General features: G+C 41.3%; 1 protein-coding gene across 2 annotated transcripts in view; it reads left to right on the forward strand.

Moving 5' to 3' along the window:
- Window positions 1-12,388, forward strand: part of SPPL2A (signal peptide peptidase like 2A) — a 118,064-nt gene that overhangs the window by 63,447 nt on the left and 42,229 nt on the right. For both annotated transcript variants that reach the window (XM_073618610.1, XM_073618611.1), the window contains exons 7-9: window positions 1,399-1,495; window positions 1,576-1,677; window positions 6,680-6,761. In XM_073618610.1, the coding sequence (XP_073474711.1) occupies window positions 1,399-1,495; window positions 1,576-1,677; window positions 6,680-6,761 (281 nt within the window). The remainder of the gene's footprint in view (window positions 1-1,398; window positions 1,496-1,575; window positions 1,678-6,679; window positions 6,762-12,388) is intronic.

Raw genomic sequence — 12,388 nt, forward strand, 5'->3', positions numbered from 1 at the left:
TTTTACAGCATTTCTTCACACCTGCCTAAAACTATTGCACAGCAGTGGCGGTCCATACGGGGCACAAGGGGCGCTCTACCCCCCCCCCCCTTCCCCCCCCCCCCCCCCCCAGTCCATACAGTAAAGAAGAAATGGCTGCACATCTATGAAAGTCCAATTGCCGTTTGATGTCATCTCGGTGATTAATAAACGGCAATTGTACTTTATCATGCACAGTTAATTCACCTGGAGTTCTTTATTTCCCCTAATCCATGTTCCCGGCCACTAATCTACATGCAGGGCGCCGGACGCATAGATTCCAATGGGTTGTTTTTTTGTGTTTTTTTTGATCCCCTGCTGATTTTGTACGTTTTGCCCACTGACAAAAATATGATCAGTCTATAATTTTAATGGTAGGTTTATTTTAACAGAGACAGAATAACAAAAATATCCAGAAAAAACGCATTTCAAAAAAGTGCTTTCTTGAGCAGGGAGACCTTGCGGGTTCTGCAGGATTTAGGTCCTTCATGGTGTAGGGTGTTACCAATTGTTTTCTTGCTGACTATGGTCCCAGCTGCCTTGAGATCATTGACAAGATTCTCTCGTGTAGTTCTGGGCTGATTCCTCACCGTTCTGGGCTGATTCCTCACCGTTCTCACGATCATTAAAACGCCACAAGGTGAGATCTTGCATGGAGCCCCAGACCAAGGGAGATTGACCGTTATTTTGTGTTTCTTCCATTTGTGAATAATCGCACCAACTGTTGTCACCCTCTCACCAAGCTCTTTGGCGATGGTCTTGTAGCCCATTCCAGTCTTGTGTAGGTCTACAATCTTGTCCCTGACATCCCTGGACATCTCTTTGGTCTTGGCCATGGTGGAGAGATTGAAATCTGATTGTTTGCTTCTGTAGACAGGTGTCTTTTATACAGGTAACAAGTTGAGATTAGGAGGGAGTGCTTCTAATCTCAGTCTGTTACCTGTATAGAAGACACCTGGGAGCCAGGAGCTAAATTGATAGGGGATCAAATACTTATTTCGCTCATTAAAATGCAAATCAATTTTATAACTTTTTTGAAATCCATTTTTCTGGATATTTTTGTTGTTTTTCTGTCTCTCACTGTTAAAATAAACCTACCATTAAAATTATAGACTGATCATTTCTTTGTCTGTGGGTAAACGTACAAAATCAGCAGGGGATCAACTGCCCATTTCCGTCACTTTAATACATGCCTCTATTTTCAGCTGAATTCTATCTTTAGAGTTTCATTCATAAAGACAGGCCTGTGTAGCTACTTTTGTTGAAAGAATATGTAATATCTAATTATTGAATAGCCGTTTTTATTAGTAATGTGGAAATAGGTTTGTTTTGGAAAGTTTATACTTGCAACTATTTACAGCTGATTCTCTTTGCCTACAGTGTATGTTATCATTTGTGTGTTTTGTCTGGCATCTGCAATGAGCTTGTTCAACTGCCTTTCTGCATTGATCCGGAATATCCCATATGGAAGATGCAGGTGTGTCTTTATCACAAATATTAAACATATTTTTCAGGTTGGATGTCATAAGATAACATTGTCATTTGTGCTTTCCACAGAATTTCATGCTTCAGTAAAAGTGGTGAAGTGAGGCTCCTTTTCTTGGCTGCCTTTTGCATAGCTGTGTCTGTGACCTGGGCAGTGTTCCGAAATGAAGATAGGTACTGTATGTGATAATGGGGACAGGAACAATACTTCACTTTCATGTGACACGCTTTTCCACTGTACTATAAATACGTTGTTTGTATTCACTGTGCAGCTGTTGGTGTCTCACATTGAATGAAAATATGTACAGCTGACATTCATATGTTCACAGGATGTTCAGATTGAGAATTTTCATGAGGTTTTATGTAGAAAGAGAAATGTCAGAAAATGAAAACAAAATGAACGGCAGATTTAAATAACCTGGGTTCACCAGAGTGTGAGAATCTTACCTGTATCTGATGGCCGGTGACTTAGTCACTTGGATCTTTCATCAATAATGTAGCCATGAACCCACTCTATGACCTCCTATATACACTACTATGCAGAAGTTTTAGGCAAGTGTGAAAAAATCCTGTACATTAAGAATGCTTTAAGAAATAGTTCATTCACTTTCCATTTTGTTAATTGAAAAAAATAAACAGAAGAGAAATCCAAATTAAATCAATATTTTATGTGACCACTCTTTGCCTTCAAAACAGTATCAAATCTTCTAGGTGTACTACACTTGCACACAATTTTTAAAGAAACTCTGCGGGTTTTTCAAAACATCTTGGAGAACTAACCACAGATCTTCTGTGAATGTAGGCTGCCTCAAATCCTTCTCTCTGCATGAATTCCCAGACAGATTCACTCACAGCAAGGAACAGATCCGTGAATTGCACATGGAATCCAAAACAGGTGCTCTGGCTCTTTATAGTGTCCTCAAACATCAGAATTCAGCATAAAGCAAAAGTAGTGGCCGGCAACTCCAACATCTGTGTGAATATCTTTATTTCTTGCACAGGAGTAGATAAAATGCTTACACGTTTTGGCGAGTAGGCTTGTTCATAGCTGTATTTTATCTACTCCTGTGCAAGAAATGAAGCTATTTAAACCGATGTTGGAGTTTGCCCGGCTACTACTTTTGCTTTATGATGGATAAGGATCTGCCTGTATTTCTCAGTATTGAGGACACAATTGATCCTGACTAAATCTCCAACACCATTTGCAGAAAAGCAGCCCCAAGAAACCTCCACCATGCTTCACTGTTGCCTGCAGACACTCATTGTACCGGTCTCCAGCCATTCGCCAAACAAACTGCCTCCTGCTGCAGCCAAACATTTTGACTCCTCGGTCCAGAGCACCTGTTGCCATTTTTCTGCATTCCTATGTTTTTCTGAATAGTTGAGTCCCTTAGCTTTGTTTACACATCGGAGGTATGGCTTTTTGGCTGCAATTCTTTCATGAAGGCCACTTCTGGTCAGACTTCTGTGGACAGTAGATGGGTGTACCTGAGTCCTACTGGTTTCTGCCGGTTCTGAGCTGATGGCACTTCTGATATGGAAGATAAGTAAGCATGATCTGTCTTTCATCTGCTGCATTGCTTTTCCTTGGGTCATCTTTGCCCCTACGGTCCTCAACATTGCCCATTTCTTTGTGCTTCTTCAAAAGAACTTAAACAGCACATATTGAAACTCCAGTCTACTTTGAAATCTTTGCCTTGTGTATTATTGCTGTGTTCAGTCTTGCCATGGTGTATGACCTTTTGACATGAAACTGTCTTTCACAACCTCACCTTAGTAGCAGAGTTTGGCTATTCCTCATTCAGTTTTAATCGCAATATTCCCTACGCACACATTCATGAAATGGCTGTAATGATGCTGGGTGCTGTAATGACAGGCTGGAAAACTCTGACAATCTGAATGGAAAAATGTCATCAGCACACCAAGGATTCCTCAGAAGGGTCCAAAGCTTTATTACATGGTTACACGGTACACATGGCAATGTTTTGGAGCCATGCAGGTGACCCCTTCGTCAGGAAAGTGACATTTGCTTGGGGAAGGGGCCCTGCGTGGCTCCGAAACGATGCCGTATGTGTACCGCGTGACCATGTAATAAATCTTTTCAGTTTCAGATAATGTGGTTCAGCTTGCAAATGATATTGATGATCATTAACATCTGCTTGGTATAATTATTCGTACACCTGACTCTAATCCTACAAAATCCCTGACTTTGTGCAAGTGTACAAAGTATGTAAATGTAAGACTTGATGCTGGTTTGAAGCCAAAGATGGTCACACCAAATGTTGATTTCATTTAGATTTATCTTCTGTTCGCTCCCTTCGCATTTTGTAAATTGCTAAAATTAAACAATTAAAGTTATATATTTTTGAAAGCATTCTTACTTTACAGCATTTCTTTACTCCTGCCTAAAACATTTGCACAGTACTGTCATTTATAGTTCTAAAATATGTGGCGGTCATATTGCAGGTTGTAATTCACCAGTTTATTTTATGTAGTGTATACACATGATGATATTGCTTGATGTAATGTTTGACAGAAGGGTGGAAGCTGGAAGCAGTCAATTAAAAGGAATTGCATGTCAGCAGACAGTCACAGGCAGTTTGTTGTCGGTGCAAACAACTATCAGTGAATCCAAAAGAAAAAATCGCTTGTATAAAGCATTTGTATAAAGCATTTTTGTTCGTTTAAAGCTCCAATTCGGAAATGCAAACCATTAGGCTTTTTTTGTTTGCATGTTTTTTTTTTTTTTTGTTTTTTTTTTGCTGGCTCTAATCGTTGAGGTTAAAATAAGCCTGAGATCATGCTAACTTGCATGGACACATAGGATAACACCGAGCTGCTTCTACAGGAAAAACAACTCCTGTAGAAGCAGCGATTTTTTTTTTTTTTTTTTTTTTTTTTTTTTTTTTTTTTTTTTTTTTTTTTTTTTTTTTTTTTTACCATTGTGCATGGAGCATAAATGTGTTGGTAATTTTAACTAGGACATGAATAACCCTTTACTGAGCAGCGTTCCTGAAAAGACAAGAGCAGAAAGGGTTGAAATATTTGTGCACAGTCTTACTTATAAAAAAAAAAAAAAAAAATACTGTTAGAACCACCTGCTATGTGTTTACTATACAAAATTGTGACCGACAATGGCAGGGACAGTAAGCTGCTGGGCACTGGATTTCGTCTCTAACGGAAATCTAGACCGCAGTGACAGGAATAATGTGCTGCGGAGCATTGGATGATACATTTGAATAGTAAATGGTGACTGTAATTAGTGGCTGGGACATGGTGCTGCTGAATAAGGATGAGTTCAGGTGTGTTTGCAGCCACACGTGCAGAGCCCGCCAGGGAGTCAGCGCTGCGCTAATCACAGGCAGTAACACATTTTCCCAATCCGCGGCTGCACAGATCGGGAAATGTCACACTGCCTGTGATTAGCGCAGTGCCGACTTCCTGGTGGGCTCTGCACATATGGCTGTGAACACGCCTGAGCTCATCCTTACTGCTGTACAGCAGACGGTCCATATGTGTGTAGGGACACTGGTGTGGACCAGTGTTTATTATTGTATAGGAAGCAGATAGTCTATGCTTTTAAGTAAAAGTGGCAACTGACAGCAGGGACATGTACACTGTACTGTTGAACAGTGAATAGTACATATAAAAAGGGATTGGTGACAGCAGTGACTATGTACTTTTGTGTAGTGTGTAGGGTACATTGTTATAGAGTGTTGACAGACTGCAGTGACAAAGGCATTGTGTTGCTGAACAGTACGCATTGCACATCTGAACCCCTGAAATCTTTTTAAATACAGAGCATGGTACATTCAAGGCAGAAGGGAGCACTGAGGGTGCTGTTTGTCCTAATCTGACAGACCGTGTGAGTGAGCAGCCCCAAATGCACACACCTGTCAAATTTGTGTCCTCATAGACTTGCCTACAGCCAATATATGGTGTACGGGTCTCAGTGCGCCCATGTAAACAAAGCCTAACTAAAGAATCCACCAAAATTATTTTTTCACTTCATCCTCTGTAATTGGGGTTTGTCAGGAAGGGCCGGTAGCTGTACAAACATTCCTTAAGCACGACGGTTAATGTTTAGATTAGACAAGCATTCTCATGTGTTGGCACCTTTTTACATATGATTATCAAACTAATGGTCAGGACAAATCTGCATGAGTAACTTTTAAAATGTAACTCCAGGAAATGTGAACGGTCCAGAGAAGTTTATGAAATTATTTGCCAAACATGTCTATGGTTGCTGGAGATGCTAAATAGGTTTCCTTTGTATAATGCCAGAAACTGACTGTGAGCTTCCACAGCTCAGACTGACAGTTCCGTTGTCCTGTCAGAATACCGCTACCCATCAGAAAATGTAAAAGCAAAATAAGGCCTTCTGCGCATACGCAATGCGTTCTAACATGGCTGCTATGCGTTCCAATAGGTTTCCCAGTCTGACAGAAAACAAAGGCAGCAGCGGACATCTTGTTACACCCAGCCAAGTCTATAATTTCACACTTATTTTAGCAGTAAACTCACCTTTTATATACTAAAATACAAATATTTTTCAATCTGTGACACTGTTTTCATGTTGCATTTGAAAGCAGTGACAAGTCTGCAGGCAGAAGGTGGTGACAGCCATCTTGGTACACCCCACACTGCCCAGCGCCAAACTGATTTAGTGCAATATACTATTTCACTCGGGGAAATAGTCTATTTCAGTATATAAGGTGTGTTACCTGCTAAAATAAGTGTGAAATTTAAGACTTGCCTGGGTGTAACGAGATGTCTGCTGTCACCTTCGTGTTCTGTCAGATTAGGAAACCTATTGAAGCACATAGCGGCCATGTTGGAACGCATAGAGCATGCGCAATAAGCATTTCTTTTAGCAGCGTCACGTTTTCTGATGGGTAGCGGTATTCTGATAGAACACCGGCTGGTGTACACTGAGGGATATTATCACTCGCTCTCCCCTTCCCCTCTCTTGTATTCTTTTTGCTTGATACAAGGCTGTCTGACAGGGGGTTGGGGCAGTGGGAGTATGAGGCAGTAAATATAGACAGTTTATGGCACCTGGTGTGCTGCAAACTTGTTACTTTTCCTAGAATGTGCTAAGTTTAGGTTTGCTTTTGGTGACACCAATTTGGATCTTAAAACTGATAACTTGATAACTTGTTAATTTCTGTTTTAGGTGGATATGGATATTGCAAGATATTCTGGGAGTTGCATTCTGCCTCAATTTTATAAAAACTCTGCGAATGCCAAATTTTAAAGTAAGGGGTTTTTTTTTTTTTTTTATAGTAGTCATTGAAATATATTTAAATCGGTCTGCATCACTATGCTTCCTAAACAGAATTGATCGCCTTTCTGTGGTAAGGCAAGAACAGCGACTCAATTTCATGTCTTGAGAAAATCTGTTGAGATACAACTCAAATGTGGCACCACATCCAAATATAGATGATGGGGGAAAAAAAATGTAGAGCGATGCTGAACTTTGTTTAAATTGGTAGCTACTCGTAGACCCAAAATCAAAGAAAGTACTCAATTGAATAAAAATCCTAAATTTTATTATAAAAACCATTAAAAATCATGAAATGGATTCAAAATAGATAAGTACATATGGTATCGTCCCATGTGGGTTGATCCTATGTATATACAGGATAACTTGTAGGTGTGCCCATAAATATGGTGAACTTGTGACTTATGGGTAGTCTTCCATATCAGGGCCCCAAAGAAATACTAACTGACATATCAGCATGGATGTCGCACCATTTCCTTAAACTAAATCTCTATAAAATTGAGCTATTAATATATCCCCCACCCCCCCGCCTGTGCCCCCCTCCACCCCCCTCCATGACTTTTCCATCAAAATCAACAATGCAACTATCAGTCCCTCCCCTCACACCAGGCTACTAGGTGTAATCCTAGACTGACTTGTCATTTCAGCCTCAAGTCCAATCATCAAAAGTTTGTAGAATTCACCTCCGTAACATCTCTAAAATTCGCCCCTTTTTAACAAATGAAACCACCAAGCTCATTCACTCCCTTGTTATCTCTCGTCTTGACTATTACAACTCCCTTCTGATTGGCTATCCCCTCTTCAGTCGTCTCTCATGAATGCTGCTGCCAGACTTGTACACCTTACCAACTGCTCAGTGTCTGCCAACCCTCTCCTCTAATCCCTACACTGGCTCCCAATCACCCAGCAAATTAAATTCAAAATACTAACCACAACATACAAAGCCATTCACAACTCTGCCCCGAGCTACATCACCAATCTTGTCTCCAAATATCACCCAAATCGTCCTCTCCGCTCTTCTCAAGACCTCCTACTCTCAAGCTCTCTCGTCTCCTCCTCCCATGCTCGTCTCCAGGATTTCTCCAGAGCCTCTCCTATCCTCTGGAACTCTCTACCTCAACCTGTCCGGCTATCCCCTACTCTTGCTACCTTCAGGCGATCCCTGAAAACTCATCTCTTCCTGAAAGCCTATCACGTCTCCAACACTATATAGATATATAGATCTATATCTATCCGCATGCAAAATTTGTTCTGTGTGAATTGGGCAAAAAATTATTTTTATGTTTTTATGTTGGGCTGTTTGCTCATCTCTTAGGCTCCATTCACACAGATGCACGTTTTCATGCTTTATGCAGAAATGCAGGACATTTTTATTTTAACATGGGTTCCACTGGAACACATTCACATAAATGCATTTTTGTGCCTTGGCGTTTTTGGAAAGGGCCAGATACTGTGCTTTTTTTTTTTTTTTTTTTTTTTTTAATTCAATAGACTTCAATGGAGAAGCTGCAGAAAAGCATGTAGTGTTTTTACCGCGATTTGCGTTTTTAACCACTTCCTGTCCATCATATGACGTCCTCGTTTGAGCAGTTATATCTGAATGATGCCTACAGCTACATATCATTCAGATATCTTTTTCAGGCTGCGATTCCCAACACCATAAGAAAGATCATAGTGGCTGTTCAGGCGGTTGATCGTTCTTACGGGCGGCGAGAGGGGACTCGACCTCCAGTGCTTCTACCGACTCACCGCTGCCATCAGTGAGTCGGAGACAGGATCCGCCGGGCCCCGGATTTTTACCATAGAGATTTCCGGTGGACCAGATGGTCGCCGGAGTCTCTATGATCATTTGGAGCCTGGGCGCGATGTTATAACATCACGCCTGGTCTCTGCATTCAAACAAATGGCGCCACCTCGGCTGGGAAGCCGAAATCGTATTTATTTCAGGCTTCCCAGCCTAAAGTTGAGATGTGGGGTGTTATTGACCCCACATCTCACTGTAAAGAGGACCTGTCATGCCATATTCCAATTACAATACCTATTGAGCTAGTGGTGTTTTTTGTATCACTGGCGTGTTTTTTTTGGTCAGGCAACGCACTGACACCTTTTCTGCCATCGTGCTACATGCTGGGTGTTCAGTGTACCCCTGCACCTTTTTAAGAAGGGGTGGCTCCCTTTCAGTCCACCTGCTCTCACCTATCCATCAGAATGCATGTGCCTCCACTGTGGGGACACTTATATTTTAGTGTTAGGTACTACAGATACCGGGGTGCCTTGCCGAGGCTCTATGGCTTACGCATGAATTTGCAAATGTGTGCAGACTAAACCCCTGCTTTTAACGCATACTGTTAGACAGGTTATTTGGTTGTCTGTGGGCTGGTGGTTAGTTTAGCTTGGGGGTTTTTTATTTTTCCATGGATTTATCCATGGCCTTGTTTGTACCTATTACAAGGGATAGCGTATGGGGATTTTTAAGTACCGAAGTTTGGCGCCATTCCACGAGCGTGTGCAATTTTGAAACGTGACATGTTGGGTATCTATTTACTCTGTGTAACTTCATCTTTCACATTATGCAAAAAAATTGGGCTAACTTAACTGAATTTTTTTTTTTTTTTTTTTTTTTTAAGCATGCATTTGAAAAAATTTTTGCGCAAATACAGTGCCAGATAAAAAGTTGCAACGGCCATTATATATATATATATATATAATGTTTGGGGGTTCTATGTAATTCTCTAGCAAAAATAAGATTTTTACATGTACGAGAGAATTGGCCTAGGTGGCAAGTGGTTAATCTGCCGAACAACAAATCTGCCAAAAGTATCAAAAATGCAAATTGTAGCAAAAGCACTGCAGAAACGCTGAAAAGCAAACTGCATAGGTGTGAATGGAGTTTTAAAGTTTAAGTTCACCTTTACAGAAAATCTGTAAGGTGAACTTACACTGGATCATGTCTGCAGTCTCTGACCATTTCCTCTATCATGTCTGCTTAGAGGTGCACCAAATGGAAATTTTGCTAATACTATTAGCAATGTGTTTAAGTAAGGGATTGCAGACATGATACAAGAGATGGTTAGAGACTGCAGATAAAATTTTTCTTGAGCCTTTCTTGCACTAAAGGTGCCCATAATGGCCAACAATAAATTCATATTAATTTAATTTGATGATATTATTCAAAAAGTCAAACAAACATAATACAATTTTATATATAAAAATATAAGTGCATCCCTCCATTTTTGGTTTCGGCACCAAAATTTCCATTCGGTGCACCTCTACTTTGGACCATATTAGTCTTCCATTGATCGATACGCCACAATTTTATAGTTATTGCACCACTCTCTCCTCTTCTGAGCATTAATATCTGTCACTAGTGGTTTGGCAATTGCAGCTCGCCTGTGAATGTTTTGCTTATGGAGTTTCCCTCAGCACAGGTTTTGTGGACACGGGTTTTGGAAGATGGAGTTTGAACAGTCACTTCTGCAGCAGTTTTCTTATTCCGGGTCACTATCCTGCGCAATGTCCCTTTTTGTCTCTTTTGGTCAGTTGGCCATGTGGACCCGCGCTTGTGCTTTTTAGACGATGTTTTCCCAGAAACTGTATATGCTGTCATAACCTTTGATACTGTACCTCACAACACCGCAAATTGGCAACTTCAGTCACAAAGGCACCAACTATTTGCCCTCTTTGAAACTCGGTACGCTCTGACATGACTTTGTATTATTAGCAGCGCACGCACTGAATGACGAAAGTGAGGCTTCCCACCTGTTAGCTTGGTGTCTCATCACACAGCAAAAGAATGTTACACCACTTCCGCTTTCAACACGAAATATGTCATCACTTGCACACCTGCAACTCATGTAGTTTACACATTTTTGTCCAACCCCTGTATATGTATAGATTTTATTTGAGCAATATACAGTATCTCACAAAAGTGAGTACACCCCTCACATTTTTGTAAATATTTTATTAGATTTTTTCATCTACAACACTGAAGAAATGACACTTTGCTACAATGTAAAGTAGTGAGCGTACAGCTTGTATAACAGTGTAAATTTGCTGTCTCCTCAAAATAACACACAGCCATTAATGTCTACACTGCTGGCAACAAAAGTGAGTACACCCCTAAGTGAAAATGTCCAAATGGGCCCAATTAGCCATTTTCCCTCCCCGTTGTCACGTGACTCGTTAGTGTTACAAGGTCTCAGATGTGAATGGGGAGCAGGTGTATTAAATTTGGTGTTACCGCTCTCGCGCTGGTCACTGGAAGTTCAACATGGCACCTCGTGGCAAAGAACTCTGAGGGTCTCTGAGGATCTGAAAAAAAAATTTTGCTCTACATAAAGATGGCCTAGGCTAGTGATGGCGAACCTTGGCACCACAGATGTTTTGGAACTACATTTCCCATGATGCTCAACCACACTGCAGAGTGCAGGAGCATCATGAGAAAAGTAGTTTCAAAACATCTGGGGTGCCAAGGTTCGCCATCACTGGCCTAGGCTATAAGAAGATTGCCAAGACCTTGAAACTGAACTGCAGCATGGTGGCCAAGACCATACAGCAGTTTAACGGGACAGGTTCCACTCGGAACAGGCCTCGCCATGGTCTATCAAAGAAGTTGAATGCATATGCTCCGCGTCAGATCCAGAGGTTGACTTTGGGAAATAGATGTATGAGTGCTGCCAGCATTGCTGCAGAGGTTGAAGGGGGGGGGGGGGGGGTCAGCCTGTCAGTGCTCAGACCTTATGCCACACACTGCATCAAATTGGTCTGCATGGCTGTCATCCCAGAAGGAAGCCTCTTCTAAAGATGATGCACAAGAAAGCCCGCAAACAGTTTGCTGAAGACAAACCGACTAAGGACATGGATTATTGGAACCATGTCCTGTGGTCTGATGAGACCAAGATAAACTTATTTGGTTCAGATGGTGTCAAGCCTGTGTGGCAGCAACCAGGTGAGGAGTACAAAGACAAGTGTGTCTTGCCTACAATCGGGCATGGTGGTGGGGGACTGGGCCACAGGGCAGTATTTCAACATAACGACCCCAAACACACCTCCAAGACGACCACTGCTTTGCTAAAGAAAGAAGGTGATGTACTGGCCAAGCATGTCTCCAGACCTAAACCCTATTGAACATCTGTAGGGCATCCTCAAACGGAAAGTGGAGGAGCTCAAGGTCTCTAACATTCACTAGCTTTGTGATGTCGTCATGGAGGAGTGGTAGAGGACTCCAGTGGCAACCTTTTGAAGGTCTGGTGAACTCCATGCCCAAGAGGGTTTAGGCAGTGCTGTAAAATGTTGGCCACACAAAATATTGACACTTTGGGCCCAATTTGGACATTTTCACTTAGGGGTGTACTCACTTTTGTTGCCAGCTGTTTAAACATTAATGGCTTTGTGTTGAATTATTTTGAGGGGACAGCAAATTTACACTGTTTTATACATGCTGTACACTCGCTACTTTACATTGTAGCAAAGTGTCATTTCTTCAGTATTGGCACATGAAAAGATATACTAAAATATTTATAAAAATGTGAGGGGTGTACTCACTTTTGTGAAATACTGTATATCTACGTCTTATTTAGTTTTAGTAACCCTTTATGACCG

Source organism: Aquarana catesbeiana, linkage group LG03 (genome assembly GCF_042186555.1).
Source record: "Aquarana catesbeiana isolate 2022-GZ linkage group LG03, ASM4218655v1, whole genome shotgun sequence".
Lineage (NCBI taxonomy): Eukaryota > Metazoa > Chordata > Amphibia > Anura > Ranidae > Aquarana > Aquarana catesbeiana.